We start from the raw sequence: 20,705 nt of genomic DNA, 5'->3' as shown, positions 1-20,705 counted from the left end.
ATTTGTGATAAAATTCCATATTCCATATTTTTAACTTTTTTTTTTTTATTAATCCTCTAAAACAATTTCTGTTTTTAAACAAACCACTGTGAAAAACAAATTCCCTCATGTGTTTTGACAAATTATTAGCATGCATGCAGTAAATAACTACACGAGATCACGTTAATAAGCATCCCGCTGCACTTTTTCCAAAACAAAAATTACCTGCTGGAAAAAATGCATTTTTCAACTCTTAATTGAGGTACTTCAAATTCTGCACGTTCACAACTTTGAAGAATTTAACTTCTAGTTTTTAGCACTCAGTGTAAGCTTATCACATTAAATCTTCTTAATTACATAAATATCTTTCAGATTCTGGTTGGCTCAAGTAAGATTTCCACACCAAACACTCTCATTTTTAAGGGAGAAGCTGAAGATTTACATTATATGGTCACTCCATCACAAATTCTCTGCTATTAGCAGCAAACCTGCCAAAAACACAGTATGGAAACCGTCCCTTCACATAAACAAAGGGATAATAACACCAAAGTTTTGTGAATAAAACCAGAAATCCTGCTCATGTTCTTGTTACTAACACATCCTTAGTGTAGCAGCACTAGTGGCATCCTTTTATGTAATTTTACGACTAAATATAAATGTAAAAGAACATGTGTGTCACATTTAATTGAACTTTTCTGAAAAATTAAATTCACATGTTCTGGCATGCGTTGGAGAAATTTTGCAACTTAAAACATGAAAACTGAATCTTCAAAATGTGAGTTTATGATCTACGACAGGTTGTGTTCTGAGGTGTGCACTCAAAATAATCACAACACATTCGGAGTCTTAATTTTCAAAATGCAGCAATTAATTCAGTTGATATTTGTAGGGTACTTAAGCTTGCTAAAAGTATCTTATTTATGTAGCAAACTATCATCATATTACTAAACAGATTGCCAAAGGTATGTAATCATTGAAAAGATAAGTATATAAATCAACTTCAGAGCATGCTTGAAAATCAATCACTGCGCAATTCACTGTTTGACGATCACTGTAAAACAGTCGATAGCAATGAACTTAAGAAGATAAAATGTCACTTTTCATTGAACATTTTCCAACATTTTCTTGTCTAGGAGCCAGCAACATTGCAGAAAGTAAATACCATTTAATCTCCGATTAAAGCAGTTGATGAGAATAATGTGCATGTATCCTTGAAGTAATAACTGGGCGTTTGCTGGATGACAAGATAATGGTCTTAAAATGATGAAAATGAGAATACAGGAATGTTAAAAAATCGCCCTATGTCCCTGCTGCAACACATCACACAGAACAGCTAGATTAAAAACGGGTTAAACTAATGACCTTAACCCTCACCTTGACTTTCATTTCTAATATATAAACACATCTAAATCACATTCCAAACATAACTAAAAAAAATCTAAAATATTAATTGTGTTATTTGTAAAATATATTGCTGCAGCAATGGAAAATGTTCCTCATATTCATACCACAAATGAAATTTCATACATACCGACAAATTAGCAGAAACATTATAATGCATTGTAATCATCTCAAGAATAGCAAACTCCATTTATATCACCATTAGAACTCAACTCCCATTGTGTATCTATGGATTAGAATAACAAGTCAACCCACCCTAACTCTACGTGCATGTGGGAACAAGAAAAATATTGAAGTAGTCAAGTAAAAAGATGAAGTAGACTCTTCAGACAGTAAATAGTGGAGTAAGATTCTCAGAAGAGTTCTGCTGATGATCAGAGAAGCAAGTGCCCCCACATGTAATACAGTAAACAATGCCTGATTTTGCATTGTTTACAATCACTACTAGAAATGTGGGTGGCGTTGTTTGTGAAAGGCTGCATCTACTGGGCATTATTTACTCAGGAGAAAAGATCAGTATATCAATTTAGCCCCATTACTAACTGCTTCTATCTAGATTTGTACTAACATATATCATATCAATAACAACCTACGCACAAGAAATACTGCACTGTCACTGCCCATTAATGAATTATTGACCCACGAATTATTCCATCAATATCTGTATGTCCCTCTTAAATCCAAAAATGTAACTCAACCTATACAGCACTGCATGTGAACGAAACTTCAAAGTAACTTACTTGCACATGTGAATATCTGCATACAATTTTGAATTTCTGTTAAAATTCAAGTTTGCAATTTTATTTTTTACATGTGACCAGAATGGAAGTTAAACTTTTTAAAATGGAAGTAAAACTTTCTGATAATTCCCGAAAGTATCCAATAATAATCACATGTTATTAATAATACATTTATCTTGGGTTCCCCTATATTTTGCTTCATCATCTTAAGATGCTTTTAAGTGTTTGTTAATTGTTAAGATAATGAATACAAGCTTTTAAGAGGTGGACAGCTAACAGGAAAATAGGTTAAAAAGAATCCTTATTGCATAATAGCCCCTCTATGAACAACTTGTATTTCTGAAGTAGATGTATATTAAAACGAAAAAAAATTGTGCAGGAAATTCAAAGAGAGTAACTCCTACGTTATAATTGGGACCACTTCACCTTGACCTTTAGTTTATTTATAAAATACAACACATGGGCATGAGAAATCTGCATGCGTTATTGCTAAATCTGTAACTAATCTTGAACAAATTTTGAAAAAATTCCCCTCCATGCAAAAATTTTCAAAAGCATTGTTGCACTGTACAGTACGGCTTAATGAAGGTTTTCATCCCTTGTTCGAGTTTCTGCATTATAATCACCACCAAGTCAAGAAACCAGATCAATGTATTCTAGTAAGCATATGACTTTCCCAAGATGACAAGCTTTCATCTCAATAGGCCTTGGCAGAGACCTGGAAACCTGTAAAAAGTGGGCCACCAGAATAATTAAATCTGGTCCTGTCTGTATCAACTAAGACTTCATCAGAGATTCTAATCAGGATGACAGACACAGGACTCGAAATCAAAGAAAAAAACTAACAGTTGAATGGGATTATGTTTTCCTCATCAATATGGTGGAGAAAAAAAAAGATCAACCAGAGAATTAACTCAAGGACAATTTAACAGCTGTTTAAAAGACACAGCAGGATATATGTGCCAATAGATTTAGGACATCAAAGAAATTAAAACTTCTAAAAAAGGAGGAAATACCAAATTTGACAAAACTGTGACCAAAAACATTACAAAGCTTAAGCCATCATTTTGTCTCATAGTGAGATAACCCCCTTATCTCCAGTGGAGTAGGGATTATCTCCCTTTGTAAGGGTGCATAACTGTCGAACTAACAAATGCCATACGTACATAGCATATTTAGAAAAATCAACATTATTTGGAGTTACTCATCCCTAACAAAAGCTCCTGAATTACTCATACTATTGCATAGTCCAAATTCATTGCATTCAACAACAACAAAACAGGTGTCATTATACATTAGTTGGTTCCATTATTCTACTTCAAGGTCAAGTTTTACTTCAGGTTGTGCTCTGTATTTTTGGAGAAAATCATAGATTCAAATTTTGACATATTCTATATAAAAAAAGAAGAAAGAAAGAAAAACATTCCAAAGGGTCATTAAGCAGGCAAGGTCATCTAATCATAAATATGTATTGGTACACTAAATGTTCTCCTTTATATCCCTCTTCATGTAAATATATACACTATAGACACAGTTGTAGCATTAAGTTATTGATTAACCATCTTGGTATGTATACAAATGTAACACTATCACCTATTCTTTTCGTCTTTAAGGCCTTGAATTCTATGAGCACATGATGAATAATGCATGGAGCCCATTAAGTAGTTGGAACTGGTAAAGGCTATTTACTGTTCATGTTTCATTTAAATTCAATTTGATAAAAGATTATAAGGGCTGCAAGTTTGAAGAAAACATCTGAATCTAAACAGAGGTTAGCTTAAGTTGGATGGAACTGCATCAAAAACACAATTAAAGAAAACAATTCTTCTGGCTCCTGGCAGCTTCATATCTCCTCCTTTCCATAAACACCCAAACTGTGAGGTCAAGGTCAGGGGGTCTTTTTCATCTATGCCAAACTGCATGTGCATCCATCATTATTTTGGCACATTTATATACAGGAAGCTCTTAGCAGCTGCTCTGTTCCTTTTATTTACTGGCAATCTGACGATTATCTGATTTTATATGTAAATAAGTTTATCACGTTACCCCTACTGCACGAGAATAAGAACAGCGAACATTGACTCTGATGGTACGAGGGTGAACAGCCTTCAATCTGTTGACAGTCACACAAATTGGGAGGGAAAAAAAATCTTAGGAATTACCTCCAAACAAAATTAAGCTTACAATGTACCGACTTCTTTCAAAATAGAAAATCCACTAATTATTTACACATCTGGAAAGAATAAACGTGACTACCCACTAAAAACAAGGTAAACATTAGTTTTACAAATTCTTAAGGGTTCAAAGGTACAGAGCATCCCTTTAATTAATTTCCCAAAACATTACTTAGGAATCTTGGCTGTGTAAATCAACAAATTGTAAGGTTAAAATATCAAACACTCAGTATAAGCCCTGGGTTATGTTTCGCAAAAAGTTGGTGCAGTTTTCTGTGCATTGCCAAGCTTTTCCTTTACCATGACTTCTGCTTTCTGTCTCGTTTCAGGATTACAGAATCAGCATCCGATTCAAGTTCAAACTTAATTGCTCAAACTACTGGTATATCAATGCCAAATGTGAATACATTCATTTTAAAGCCAGAAGATGATGGGTGGAATTGGAATAAGGGTATTAAGAGTAATTTCTTTCTAATCAATTCAGAGTGTGCATTGGTGCACTATAATGCACGATTGGTGATTATTATTACTTTGTGGGGTTGTTTTTTTTTTTGGTACAAGTATCATGAATTGCAGATAGTGCTAAAGCCTATATATTTACTTAAATAATGAAATAGCTAGGGGCTTTGATTTGATAACTGTTTAAGGAATCATAGGATTTTCCTTCTTTTTTAAAAAAAAAAAAAAACATGTCCACAGATTCAAAACAAGGAATTATTTCGATCATGTGTAGGGAATTTTCATTAAGTAGGGAAGATATAACACTATTTATTGACTTTTTCTATTTCAAAATAATTTGGAACAAAGAATCCTGAAATTTTTTAAGAACAAAAAAATCCCATATGCTAAATTCATTAAAAAAAAAAAATTAAAAAAAATAAAATAAAAAATCTTTTATCAGAGGTTAGAGCTTGTCTCTGTTTTTTTTTTTTTTTTTTTTTTTTTTTTGAGATACCTTTGATTTCCAGAATCAGGTATTTTTTGCATCAAGGCCGATCTTAAAACTCAGATCACCCTTTAGTTCATTAAAGTCAAGACACCTTCATTAAATGGAGGATATTTTTTAAGTTTAATTATCAGAACCGGAAAGGCACAGATAATTTTCAGGTAACTTTAATCTCCCCACATGTGCTTCCAGCTGTTTAATGGCTCTGATTTTTTTTACGACCTATATCATCTGTAATTTTGAGTTTTTATGACATTTTCGAGTTATCTTCCACACACTGTTCATGTTCAGTTTTAACTATTTGACCTTCAACTCATTGCTCTCCATACAATGATTGGAATTTTTTTGGAAACAATAATATCAGTCTTGTTGAAAAGCCTCCCAAAAAGATTTCGTTGTTTGATACTTACTCATTAATATACATAATTGTAACAAACTACTCATTTGGTATCTTTTTTTTTAAAGATTTAAAAGACTCATTCATTCTGTTTGTGCCCCACATTGTGTACATGACCCTTAGCCATATAGTATTATCACCTCACTGTCATCTTCATAATAATGAAGATTTTTATAAGGTATTGAACCACTCATGCAAAAGGCTGAACTTTACTGGGGCCTTTTTCTTTGACACACACAACAGACAAGCATTACAAAGGAAAGAATTTTTGTCCTAACTCAAAAAATTTAAAAAGCCCGACATGTTTGCAAAATTTTAACTCTATACCATTCTGTACATCCTTTTCATCACACAAAATCTGTGACATCCATCATATTTCTGACTTTATAGTGACAAGTCAAGTGAGGAATCTCATATGTTCAAACCAAAATTGCTTGAAAGGAAACTGTTAATAATATATAAAGAACACACTGTAATGACTTTTACATTAATTAGTCTACTTATATAACAGAAGCTAGACCCCCCATCCCCATCATTGTAATACACAGAATATCCTCACCAAGCCTCACTTAGACAGTTACAACCCCCCCCCCCCCCCAACCCCCTCAATATTGAGAGTTTAAGCTTGGAGGATCCTGACATGATGCCTTCAGTAATATTGTTTCATAACTTTTATAAGTACATCTATCTCTGTGCATTAACTGATATATGTCTATAACATAAGCCTAACAATATCACATTTGGAAATTATTCACACTAGGATGTCATAATCACACAATACTGATAGATCAGACAGCTTCCTTTTCTTGATATTCTTGGGTTTCAGCTAGAAGGATACATCCAACTGGTCTCTCCTTCATCAATAAAAGTACATGTACTGTTAAAATATCTACAATTTATAATAAGAGCGCTTACCAGTCGCCTGTCCTTGGGGTTTTTGTCTTTTGTAATCGTTCCAAAGATGGATGGCTGTGGAAAGATAGAAAAAAAAATACAGATCATATGGCAACTGTCACTTGTAACATTACACGCAAATCACATCACTCCATAGCTTATCAAACCCTCTATCAACTGTAAATTCAGCCTACTTTGTTACTTAGAAAACCTATATCCTTTCATGTGAAGAGCTAATTTACCTGAAAATGGGTTTTTATTTTTGTTAAATGTGTAAAATTTTTGGAGACCTTTAGTGTGTCGGATATTTTTTCGCTGTATTATACACACCTATCTGATTATAGCGATAGGATTTGTTACAGTAGTAAGAGAAAATATGTGACAGACCACAACTGGAATACCTCATACATTTCTTACATTGAAGCAAATACCACAAGCCCACAATACCATGAACACCACAGATCCATGATAAAAAAATTTAACTGTAGTCACCTTTAGTTTCCTAAAATACATAGCTTCCTATATATATTTTATATCTTTTCTTCTATTTAAGTGCATTGTTGACAGGTGGTGCATATGATAGGTATGAAAGTAATCCATGAAATACAAAACAGCCCAATTTGGGGAACATCTGTTAGTTTCACCCCCTGATGTTGGTGTATGTCTCGAGTACAATCGACCATATATACTTTAAACTTAAGATATATTAGATCATATATTACATATACTGAATTTAAGTTCCTACAATTACAACACAGTGCAGGTTACATATACAAAATGAGACCTTATTTTTGTTTGATCGAAAGGATGTTAGAAATTTGCATGTCTAAACAATGCTATTATGATAACCTCATTTTTCATTCCATGAGTGCAGTCCAAGCCATATAAGCCTACAAGATAATACACAATCTATATAACCCAGGATAAAAGTTCACAAGGCTTCATAAAAACACATAAAAAATGTCCTATTCTGACAAAAAATAATAAAAGACAAATTTTTTGGACAAAGCATTTCATTTATCACCCCTCAGAGATCAACCCAAAGGGACATTATTCAGAGTCAATCTTCATCAGCAAATGGATACTGTTCAATTAAACACTGACAGAAAACTAAAGCAGCTAGCTAGAGATTAAGATTTTCTTACCATTAAGTCAGAAAAAATCAATGTGACAGTTTGTTACAAGCCAGATTCGAGTAGCTTCCCAAAGTGCAATATCTATATCCATATCTACAACACAGTGACATAACTGAATTGCAAAGTTTGGTCTCCCAACATAGATAATACTTATCTTTTACTTATCTGATTATACAAAGTGAAGTATTTTTGGACACCTGTAGATACCAAGAAGTACATGAAACTACAGAGATATATAATATCACATATGTGCAAAAAAACATCACTATTATTCTACAAATCTTTGTAAAGATGGCAAAAAAAAAAACCAAACAAACAAACAAAAAAAAACAGGTTATTATCCTTACGACACAGGTCAGAAAAACAAGAGAGATTTACAAGTTAGGTGAAACCTTGTCAATTTCCAATTCATTTGATATATAGTATATGTGCATATGATAGCACCTATAGGCAGCTTCCTGTACATAATTATGATTCATATTTAAGCTGTTACTAGAGCATCTGTTACCTATTGAGAAGAATATTGTAACATATCTATTGGGAGAGTTATTCCTGAAATAAACTACAGTCTCCCATGGGATTGACTGACCATTCTATTTTTATATATGTTCCATATGTTGTAGCTGGTAGCCAAAAACTTCTCCTGTAAGAAGTGTTTTATTGAATGAATGAATTTCATCTTGTTCTAAATCTATGGTTTATACTATCTTAAACCTAATACTGCAGTAAAAATGTTATTAATATCCTACACTGAACCTAGGATTTTCCCAAATGCCATTGCATGGATGTAGCAGCTATCTTCTGTAAGTGAACATGTTTTGATAGCATCAAACAGACCTTTTCCATCAACCAAAAATCAATCATTTTCTTTCATTTTCAGTCAGTGTAACAAATATTTTAACCTTACCCTCAGTGGAAAACAATATTATTCTACATCGTTCCTTTTCAAATTAATAAAAATCCTTCAGTCTCAGATTCAACTATAAATCATCATCTTCCAGCATAAACTTTCTCCATTTTGAAAAAAAAAATCAAAAAGAAAACAAATGGACTAGCCCTAGAGCAAAGGGGGTAATAAGATACCAATAAGAAAATCATAGACTGTTCCATTACTTGCAGGCAGGGAGGTTCAGGATGGAATTATAAATGGTTTTTCTGGCAAATGGATAATGATCTGGCTCAGCAGCAATGATTCATGTTTGACCAGCATTACATCACAGATAGGATTAGTCAACAAGTTGATGAGGCAACAGACAATTCTAGTAACAGGTGACTCACAATTGTCAGAAATTGTTTCCTAAACACAGTGAACAGGATGTTGATGTCAATTAAGATTTTGAAGAAATATGTGTGTTAATCATTTAACTTGCATATTTTAAAGACAATAGATTCTATGAATTTCAAAAAATCTGTTTATATGATATGACAAAAGTATCCATTTGCACTTTTTAAATAACAAAAGTGCTTTCCTTGTAACCAAATAGATTTTTTTCCCTTTGGAGGAAATTCTTCTCAAGGGTCTTCGGAAGTCACTTGAACTTCAAAGAAGCACAGTATTACTTACGCCCATGAACACTTATGAAAAAGTTCTATCTGCTTGTTCATCAACAGTACATTATGTAATATTCATTTTATTGATGTCAGATCAGGGGTTACATAACATGTTACATTTCATTGTTTTGTAGCAAGAAACCAAGTTCCTGTGCCTGCATGACAGAGACAACACCTAAAATCAACTTGTAAATGGCTCAAGAAAGACAGAGAGTTCAAATTCTCTTCATATATGAAATGTTTTATACTTTATATTTTTATTAATATTTGCAAGTCTGAGAAATGTTCAGGAAAACTATATTCAATTTAAAAAAAAAAAAATCTGCCTAAATCTATATCAAATCATTCTCAAACATTCTAACTTCCAATAAATTCCATATTCAGGAAATTATTACCCAATTAACTTCTAATTAAGATCGATCCCCTTTGAAAACTAGGACTCTTTCAAACATCAAGAGAAGTCAAGGTACATTTAAAAGGCTAATTTTACAGCTGATCCTTCTTGTTTTTGAAATTTCTTGATGCCATACATAGGTTAATGAATTCTGTGTTTTCAAAGTGGGTTGATTAACATAAGCCTTGAATGAAGTCTAGGCCTTGAATGAAGGCTACATCTCTACAGTGGCTTCCTTAAAAGAATTTAGGACAGGATGCCTCAAATTCTATCAATTTAAAATGGCAAACTTTTACATCATAAAGGATGCTAAAATCATCAATTACCCCCCAAGATTCAATTCAATTGATAGATGCTAATTATGCAAGATTAAAATAGACCTATAAATCAAATATCTAATGTGTTATAATTTCTTTTTTTAATTCTCTCTCCCTTCAACAACGCACTACTACCCATTTCAATAAATAAGCATGATATTATATAAAAACTCGGGTAATATGACTTGTCTATAGGTACTGTCACTTACCCTAGGTTTAGCCGTCTGCTTCAGGCCTATTGCTGGCTGACTCCTCGAGGACTGAAAATAGATACAAAATGCATTGTCATAAATAAAAACCCTACTTAGTGTCAATACCCTGTCGTAAAAACTTCTTGCTCAATTACTGAAAATTAAATATCTGCAGCAAGAAAGACATACAGTATCCAGAGAGCAGTATTGAAAATCAATACTTGAAAATTTTAACCAACTGGAAACATTGTGTTCAATAAAACAAACCAGGTGCAACACAGCCATGCAAATCCATGTATTTCAACAGTCAATTTATGCAAACAATTAGACAATTTTGACAAATTTTCATTATAACAAAATTTGAAATTTCAAATTTGATACATGGTCTCACCTGCCTTAAACAGGAGCAGAGAAAACAAAATAGATCTTTCCCAATACAACACATTCCGTATTTGTACTTCAGTTTCTTTTCATTTGCCATGAGTGCAACAGAAACTTTATACACAATTTATAATGATGATGCATTTTGCAATCAATACACATTACAAGATGCACAACAAGGGGAATAACTCCATCTGCATGATAAAGTGTTTCAATTGATTCATTAAAATATGCTGATCTGACTTAAGGATACACCAAAGGCTTTTTTCAAGATTTTCAACAATTTTGAGATTTTTGGCTAAGAAAAAGAAGTTAATCACTGCTTTATAATGCATGCAAAATTCTGGGTAATTATGAAATAGTTTTCTATAATTATTTAACAATAATGAAACATAAACACTACCACATGTGAATGTTCCGTTATTGAAGCTTCTGATTTGATCTGTGACTGCCTGCTCATGAAAGAGGCAATAAATCACTGTGACCACTTGGGGAATTCTTCACTAGCCACACAGAGATTATCAGTAATTAAACTACAGGGACTCTAGATTTAGAGAAGGAGATCTAACAGATCACTGATGACCATAAAATAGGGGGTGGAGCTTAGCTCTTGCCATTTTGCCGGGAAATCTTTCTGATTCAGAATTAAACCTATTTTACTTAATTAAAAGCATCTGAATACAGAAAAGAACCTCCCATTCTTGTGAATATGCATGGGAAATATGGCTAAGTGACAGGTATCCAAAGCTGAATCTCCAAGGTGTCATATATTCCTAGCTTTGGCAGATTTTGTTGTGTAATGGGTTTTTGCCCTCTACTGTAAAGTAAGATCAGACAGTTTGTGGTATTATTTCAAAGGATTCAGCTCTCTCATTTATTGACCAATTTCTCTGAAAATTGGATGGGTTACTTCTCAAATGTGTGTTCACAAAACCGTATCTCAGATTTTTGATATCTAGCTTAGTTTTGGAATTACCGAGGGAAATGTTAAATTAGGCTAATAAATTGGTAATATTGAAGGGCAAATGGCTGTAACTTTTGAATTAGAAGATTTATCAAAAATCTGAGATACAGTTTTTAAGTTCGATCTTTAATCTACCTTGAGGCAAAATGACCACTTTGAGGGGTTCAATACAAAAAAGTTGATTTATAAAATATTTATGCACTAAAATTTACATTAATATTTAAGTAATTTTTAAATAAGTAATTAATTAAAGTTTAAATTAGGATAGTTAAATTGTAAATTTAACAAGCTTTCAAATGATATATACTTTTATTATGTTATCTTTGATAATGAAAGAATTACATGCAAATGAAATTCTGGCATTTGGAAACCTTTGGTGTATCCTTAATTAATTTTTAGTGCTTAATTACCATCTATTACAAATTTTAATTTATGTTTAAACTCCTCAAGTGCCAAAACAAATCCATAAATGACATTATTCTTGGTTGCCCTTAGTCCAACCACACCTATAACCATCTGCATATAATTCCAGTGTCTTGTGTTCATATTTTGCATTTGATAGCATTTTATGAAGACAATTAACAATGCACCAGTAATATCCTACCAATGCTGACATGACACAGTTTCAAACCTTTTATACTAAAAGTATAACAAATGGCATTCCTACCTATACAAAGAGACAAGTTCATGTATCCTTGAATGAAATTCTGCACGGAATCCAAGGTAAAATTTTTTGTCATTGACCTAAAGAACAGAAATTATTCCAAAGAGAAAGAAACCATGAAACAATGGTGTAGAGGGAACTCTTCACAAGGCAGGTGACAGTTATAACACACTGAATGGAGGGCTCTGACAGCCCAAATTACACAGGTCATTGGATTGGATCGGGGGACTGCATAAAACTGTCACTCAGCTATGTAACAACTGCGTTTTTCCCTTTGTTCAGTTGTGTACAAATGCACATATCATCTGTGATTCGTAACACATGTAGGCATTTGTTGAAACACTGAAATTTTTCTTTCTTTTTCCATTTCATACATTCAAAGGAACTACTTGGCATCAGTCATTTGTCCAACACTTTGCCTTTCTGGCTTGATTAAAGAAATAAACAGCAGAGAATTGACTTTTAGCAACATGCTATGTTAGAAACGCTTCAAATAAACAGTACTATTTCCAATGCGGTAATCCAATACAATATTCGTAAAGGACACTAAACATCTGTTCTCCATTTAGTCAAAATATTGTTTTTCTTCTAAGACCTATTGGTTTGAAAACAAACAGCCTTGTTGGTCTTTTCACTCAGTGTTATAGTGAAATGGATGTTACCTGAACATTCTTCTGCTTTAACGAAAGATTAAATATGCCCAGTAGGCAACTTCACTAGTGTCTTTTCATACCACAATTCTATGTGCAATTACATTTTAAAAATTTTATGATTAAATCAATGTCCCAAATGGTAATGTCCACATTAAAGAAATTTTTATGCAAATAACAATATTAAATTCTCAGGGCAATAACGGGCATTTACCTGTCACTGTTGAAGTGTCCACAAAATTCTCACGTATTAGTTCTCTCTCAATTTATCTGAAATCTAACGGGGCGATAAGATGGGAATCGGGGAGTTTTTCACCAAAAAATGTGAATAAATTATATGGTAACCTTTCAAAACAAATTTTGAGAAAAAAATCCCCACAAAAGGAAAATCAAGCCTTTATTTAAATCAACCTAACAAAAAGTTGGTCGTCATCAATGAAGGATAATGATTGCTTTGTGCATGGAAGCACACTGTTCTCCATGGCAAAGAATTAGCTTAGAAATTTTTAAAATGATTTGTTTGGTTTCAAATTCCTTCAATATGAGTCAATATTGTCACAGGAGTTGTCAATTGTGGGACATATCTGAACTTGTAACTGGACTGATAATTCTAGATCAAAAACGACACTGAAGTGTTTGATTCCCATCACTCTGGGAGGAGCTACCTAATTATATCTGCCACCCGTCAGCACTGAATCAAATCCCCAGCAACCACTGAAAGAAAAGGCAATGCAGAGCACAATGTTCTTGAAAGAAATATTTCTAAAACTGTACTCTTAAAAGTCATCTTCAGAGTAATTTTGGCACAATATTGCCATATTTCAACAGCATTTCTTAAATCTATCAGCATAAATTTGAAAACTGCACGTAAGTAAACATATTTTTGATTGTTTTGCAGTCTGAAGTGATGAGAAATGACTGACAACAAACACATCACGGCACATTACTTCTTAGTGCATCGAGGCTAATGGACATTTATCATGATTATATGGGTTATTTCCTGACAGCTTAGAACAATCTGCAAAAATAATGCATCTACAATGTTACAATCAGTTAAGAACAATGACACGTACTACAATGTACAGTGGTCAAAACACAAACAGAAAGATACCAGTGAGCCAATTTTTTTTAAAAGCAACAGCTACTTATTGCCAAGCCTATTACAACCAAGCCTTCATTCAACAGAAAAAAAGTCCTGTTTTTCAGTGTTATGTAATTGTTTATCAATTAAAAATCAAAACACTTCAAGACATAGAAGTATGGGCATTGCAGCATCAAATTACAAGTTTTCATTTGTGAATCACTCCTATATCATAAGTATGTGCGCATTAGATGATATTTGATGAAATTTCTTGAGACTTCTATGCTGTCAGTAGTCAGTTCCTCAAACATTGGCCCAGTACATTAGATTTAATCACGCTATAGATTGAATCAATGTTAAATCAGTCTTGGACAATTCTAATAATTTTTTTGAGGTCACAAATAGACTTAAATCTCTTTTTAAGTCAACATGATAACATTTAAACTTTTCCAGTTATCTTCTTTAACAACATTTAGAAATCCCAAGCAGCATATGGCTTTTCTAGTCAATATATGAAGTATTGGGAAACCTAATGCTGGATCTAAGCCATAGTACATTCAGTCTTACCCATAATAAAAGATAAATTATCAAGATCAGCCATCTTTTGACGTCTAGTTCAAGAAAAATTCACGACCTTGTTAACCATCCCAAAATATTTTGTTGTGTTTTTCTCCAAGACAATGATTGATTTATACAGTTCAGATACATCTAAAATCAGAATCCCAGAAAGTCAATGAGAGTCCAGCTCAGTGTTAATTTACATACATAAATAATTTCTTTATTGTAACTGCAAATTTTGGTCAAAATATACAGGGAGAGAGAGAGAGAGAAAGAGAGAGAGAGAGAGAGAGCATCTTACAATGAATATAAATATTTACTTGTAATACATAAACTGTAATGGGAACTGCATATGAAAGCAAAAGTAAAACATTTAAAGTTTTCACTATAATTACACAAACCTACAAATTTGGACAAAAAAAACACATTAGGTCTGAGAAAAAATACAAAACATTCCAATTATAAACAGAAAAGGGCCCTTGCTATCAGTAATCACAACCACTTCAAAAGCTGACAAGCAGGTATATAAGGGTACTTTTAACATTTGATGACATCATATGTTAGTATGGGAGTCAACTGTTACCCAGGCAGAAGAATGCTGCTATCAGTGACCGTATTAGAGAGAGGGTGACAAATCTAACACCGATACAATACAGTACAGCAAACAAATAAACAATTCAAATATTGCTGAAATGTTTATCATTAATCATTGAGGACAGTGATGAAATGGGTCCAGATTTTCACCTGAGAAACTGGATTTCATGACAACAGGTAAATAGAAGAAAATTAGCTTCAATTTAACTGCAGCTAATGACTAACCGTGGATCGAAAAGAATGTTTTCTAGTCATTCATGATAAACAAATACTGGCACTACTTCTGTTTTTCTCAGAAAACAAAATCACGGAAATTCTTGATCCAGACATTACGCTTAAGCTTAAGTGATTTTAGATGGTATTAAAGTAGATGCATAAATAAACTGGAAAATGAATAACATACAAGTTATTTTTCTAGATAAAACATAAAAGCCTTTGTAATTCCCCTCTAAAATCAACATCCATTTAAATTTCCAAGAAAATTATATACCTGAGAAAGATAGCACATTAATTGTCTGTGAGTAAGGTGAAGGCATGGCACTCCTTCCAAACACAAATCCATCCCTTTAGAATTTAACAACAAACGAGGATGGACCTCATCTCCTAGGCAGTCTGAATTAACTCATAATGAACATAGAGCATCTTCATTTAAGAATCAAAGTTAAATCCACCATCGTAACAGACAGCAAGATTAGTTTTAGAATCGAACATTGGTTCCACGGAAGGTGAACAACCCAGCTGCCGCAAATTTATTTATTGTGGTTTTCAAGTGTTTTATCAAGTCTATTAAATCAACACACACACATTATCCAAAATACATCAGAAAATATTGAACACTCTCTACCACCAATATTTGAAAATTTAAAGGGACATAAGAGTTATCACACTGTGGGTGTCACCCTTACAAGCAAGTAAAAAGTAACGACAAGACAAATTCAGCACATTTCATGGTTTCTATACACAGTCTTGCACACAGTTGGGTACGGGCTGATCCCTATCTATAGTACAATTTGAAAAAAACAAGCCCTGCCTTCCCCAGGTTTGAACAAAAGGAACTGCTAATTGATCTGTGATCAATCACATAAAGCCATAGGAGGGGTATTACAGGATTATGGCCAGGACCTATTATTATGGGGAGATGGTCATGTAAATTATCAGCATGGGTCCTGAAGGAAATATCCATCATGGAATTCCATGACAATCAATAATTAGCTTCATTATTTTTCTGATCAGTAATATTTAAGTAGTCAATGAATTCCTAGGCCTCTAACCTTTATACCAATGGCTCAAACATTAATGGTAACTTGACTTTATCTTTATATCATAATAACTTTAAGATAATACACACAAGCCATGTAAGAAGTAGGGACTTTAAATTGCTGAGAAGATAAAATATGAAGCTGAATATATTGTTACTTCATTGAGTTTACATTATCATAATTTTAAAGACATATATTCTTAAATTACTTTACTGGAAGTAATTTAATATACTCAGACAAAGATTTGTTTCAAAAGCAAACCAACTACACTGTTTATAATATTAATTCCAAAAAGAGCATTTTATTTTAACAGTTTTCCTCCAATAGATGAGAATAGTACCGGTATTTCTCACACATTAAGATCAAGGTGTCAGATCTAATTTAAGTAATACCTTAACCACGGGAAAGACAAACAGTGGACTATTAACGTCACCATACAGACCTTGGGAATTCGTTATTTGGATTTATAGATGTGCAGATTTAGAATGCAGGGTCAATATTTTCCTACCTTTCACCGAAGAATTTCTCATTTAATTGTCAATAGTTCATAGCAAATAGATTGATAGCAATTGAACAAGTTCAAATATTATCAAAGCACTTCGTGGCTAGATGTAAACTTGCAAAGAAACTTTGGACTGAAAATAATGTGGTGTGAGCAGAAATTATTAAATTATTGGTTAATATTAGTAATCCTATTTAAATATGCTCCTGTTATTTTCCTAAGTACATGTGAATATCAGTAGGTTAAATGAAAAAATTAATTTGATTTTTCTATTAATTCTTACTTAAAATGTTAAGTATTAATTTGAGGTCTTTTATTAATCCTAAAGTACATAACAATAAGATTTTCAGTAATAGCTAATTGGCTTCCTCAGCACATCAAAGAATTTTTTCAAACTTTTTCATTTAATTTTCAATACAACTCATCAATGTTATAAACCTGTCAAATAATGTACTAATTTTATATATACCTTATCTAGCTATATTGATGTACCTTGTACCTTAAATTTGCAAAATGTATATACAGGGGCAATTCCTGCTGCCTATATATATAATCCAATTATGTACTTTAAATTAAAAGCTAATGTCCAAGTCTTAAAGAGTTTTTTGCTCTTATTTTAATACATTTCTCAGTTAACAAACAAACAAAACAAAAAAAAAAATCAAATCAGTTCTGCAATACCTTCATCTGCTAAAACACAAAAAGTTGATATTTTGGAAACAAAACATTTGTGCTTGCTCAGATGACGCACAGTTCCCCGATTGCTTTTTTGTTTGTGTTCAAAACTGTGTCCCAATCTGAGACAAACTTTTGCTCTTGTTTATTTTTTTTTCTTCACAAAGCTGATGATTATCTCTGTGACTCAATGATTTCAGCTGATTATCTGAGTGCGACAGAGATTAACAGGTGTGGGTTTTTCGGGAGGGTTGGGTAAAAGAGGACAAAGAAGATTCAAATTTCTTAAATTTTTTTTTTCTCCTCTTCAAAGGAAAAGGTACAGAAGAACCAAATTATATATAGGACCTAGCTCCATTGTCTATTTGTCTTTTGGCATAAAATGAATCTCTCCATATAATTGTATACTTTTGAGTAAATATTTATTAATGGGGAAAAATCTTCTTCTTGTGATGAACACGTAATTGCCTAAACATACCTATCCACTAATTAAGAAAACTATCTCACAGAATATAACAAAAATGTCTCTTAGTGCTCTGCAGAGATCTTTGACAACCATACTAATTAGACAGACAACCTACAGAAGAAAAGTTCCATCAAAGTCACATTAGTTGCCCCCTTTCAGAGGGTGCATATTAAGACAGCATCTCTTGGTAACCACAGAGATTCTTTCTTGTAGTCACGACATTTGTTTTTTGAACAACAATGAGTCCAGCCTCTTTAATTTTTAATTACCTACCAGACAATAATTGTTTGGTAGAGAATCTTCATATGTTTCAGTAATCTGCACATATTATAAATCTAGACAATTTAGATTATATAAGCTCAGCTGTTTATCATGGCAAATAGAACACAGTTGCTTTCTGATCTATTTAAGGATACACAAAAGGCAATTCAATGCAATTCTCCTTGGAAATGTATCCTTACAACTGACAATTTACCTGCTCAGTCTTACATCCCCCCCCCCCCCCCCCCGATTTAGAGACAAGTCCCTTTCTGATGTACCCCTTTGATTTTGAGACACCTACTCTTCTGACATGCCCTTTGTGTCTCAGGACCCCCATAGCTGCTATCCTGTATTCCTGTTCCAACTGGTTGTACTGATGCTGTATCCGACTACAAGGATAGAAAGTAGAATTTATCTAGGCTACAATGATAAAAGGAAGAATTTTGCTACCTGAATTTGGAATTCAATTACTTAACTATGTCAAAATTTGACAATAACTATTATCAAAATCAGAATACAATCTGATAAAGGACAAGATAGGCTAAGACCCCTTTTTGGCCCCTGGTTTGGCATGTCTTTTAGAATGACGCAACAGTTTATCAATAAAACTTGGTGTCTACCCTGCCCCAAAATGAGTATTGGTTCTAAGTCATGGGATACACAAAAGTCACAGGAAGGTCCAAAACTATGTCAATTTCCGAATTTTCTCATTTTTATGCAGTTTTTCATCGATTTTACAGTACATTTTGTGTCAGAAAACATAGAGCACAAGCTTGCCTATCTACCAAATTTATATATTTCATACACTAGTATCAGATGCATCTTATGCATAAAAATCTCAGATAGGCAAGCTTGTGCTCTATGTTTCCCGAAGTGAAAGGTATCTCAAATTTGATGAAATTCCAGCAGAATTGAGGAAATTCAGGAAAATGTCCTACTTCTGCACCCTCTTGTGGCTTCCATATAAGCTTTAAATTAAAATTAGTGCTGGTTTTAAATCAAGCATCATCTCCAGTTCTTAACTACAGACTATCACAATTTTAACTGTGTTCTGATTTTTACATTAAATAAGGGGCCAGATTCGGCCCTTACCATACCTTGTCCTTTATTTAGTATGTTCATCAAATTTCCATAATGTTACATGTAATGATGAAAAAAGCTACAATTTTTGGTAAACTTGTTAAAATGTGCTTATAAACAAAAAATTTTTATTCTTCTAAATTATTAGATAAGAAATAAACAAACTTTATATTGTTTTCAAGCTGCTTTTCTTCTCGCCTCTGAAAAAACACAAATAAAGAAAGGTAACTCTTTATTTAGTATTGCTTCAAAGCAGAATGTATGTTAGCTTCAAGAGTTATATCTCTTGAATGCCATATAAGGCTATTTCAAAATGAGTTGGAATAACAAACAAAAATAAAAAATAATATTAAAATTCAATTTATCTTTAAAAAATATTTTTAATTTGCAACAAAATCATACCCCATTCAGAGAGTAGGATATGCACTTCTAAGTACTTATTGATGACCAGAAAAATAGTACTTTAAACATAAATATTATGTGTGAAAATGTATGAAAAATACTCCATACTTTCAGTAAACCCTGTGGTTCTTTTTCATCATACTGAGCCAATTCTTTCTGTAGAACTTGGAGTTTTCTCTTCTCAGCTTCCAGAAGACGGAATGTCACCTGAATAATAAAATAAACAGCTGTGCCAACAGTGAAAATTATTGCACGAGTAAAGAGTAGGAAGTATAATTTATAAACAAATACTGCAACAGCTTTTTCAAATGAATGCTAGGAAGAAAGGAATATGTATTGACCATGCATACAAAAATGTCCTCATCAATCAATATGTGAGCACCAAATAACAAATTAGGGCCTTATGTGTTAATGACAAGGAGTCAAATTACCTATTGATGATCTGAGAACATCATGATACTTGGGAATGATTTTAAAAGATGAAATAACCAATCTATATAGGGTTTCTTTGATGAAATTTTGATTTTCAGATTACATGAGAGTGAGAAAACAAACTAAACTTAAAATATAATATTCATGACAAGTTCATATTCCAAACACTGTTTCTTTTTTATATGCTAGCTACTTCGTGGAACCCATGCAGCTGTGCACATGGTGTGCCTTTCAATTACATATGAAATAGGATTATAAGGAGTCTAATCTACACATCAAATGAATCATAGGTTTTTGTTAAAAAAATATGTAACAAAAAAATAAAAAATACCCCCCACCCCAAAAATGACAGAAAATGCTATTAAAAAATTAAATTTTGATTGATTTGAATTTTTTTTTTGTCAGTAACATTACTGTAGATCATCAAATTTACATGACTTTTTATCTTTGCAAAACAATTACTTAATATTTGTACATGAGAAAAATTTAAAATATATGCAAGACTAAAATTTTTGTGAGCAGATGGTTAAAGGTACCAGGTAATTATGCCAATTAATATATAAAGTTCTCGCAAATAAAACATGATTTATACCATTATAAAAACAAAATATACAAA

The 20,705-nt window shown here is 32.6% G+C and overlaps 1 protein-coding gene across 3 annotated transcripts in view; it reads right to left on the bottom strand.

Moving 5' to 3' along the window:
* The window catches only part of LOC133177413 (ras-GEF domain-containing family member 1B-A-like), a 32,639-nt gene extending 13,190 nt beyond the window's left edge, over positions 1-19,449 (bottom strand). The window contains exons 1-4 of one of the 3 annotated variants that reach the window (XM_061312455.1): positions 19,421-19,449; positions 18,477-18,564; positions 10,139-10,189; positions 6,553-6,606 (exon numbers count right to left, since the gene is read on the bottom strand). In XM_061312455.1, the coding sequence (XP_061168439.1) occupies positions 6,553-6,606; positions 10,139-10,189; positions 18,477-18,512 (141 nt within the window). In that variant the 5' untranslated portion in view covers positions 18,513-18,564; positions 19,421-19,449. Of the gene's footprint in view, positions 1-1,510; positions 1,659-6,552; positions 6,607-8,574; positions 8,644-10,138; positions 10,190-18,476; positions 18,565-19,420 lie in introns of those variants that run through there. The other 2 variants (XM_061312457.1, XM_061312456.1) reach the window with 2 other exon arrangements.
* Between the last annotated feature and the right edge of the window lie 1,256 nt (positions 19,450-20,705).

Source organism: Saccostrea echinata, unplaced genomic scaffold, assembly GCF_033153115.1.
Source record: "Saccostrea echinata isolate AGI-Se365-2 ecotype Australia unplaced genomic scaffold, CSIRO_AGI_Sech_v1 ptg000132l, whole genome shotgun sequence".
Taxonomy (NCBI): domain Eukaryota; kingdom Metazoa; phylum Mollusca; class Bivalvia; order Ostreida; family Ostreidae; genus Saccostrea; species Saccostrea echinata.
Note: the sequence above shows the minus strand (reverse complement) of the source record. Positions and strands in the feature narration are given on the sequence as shown.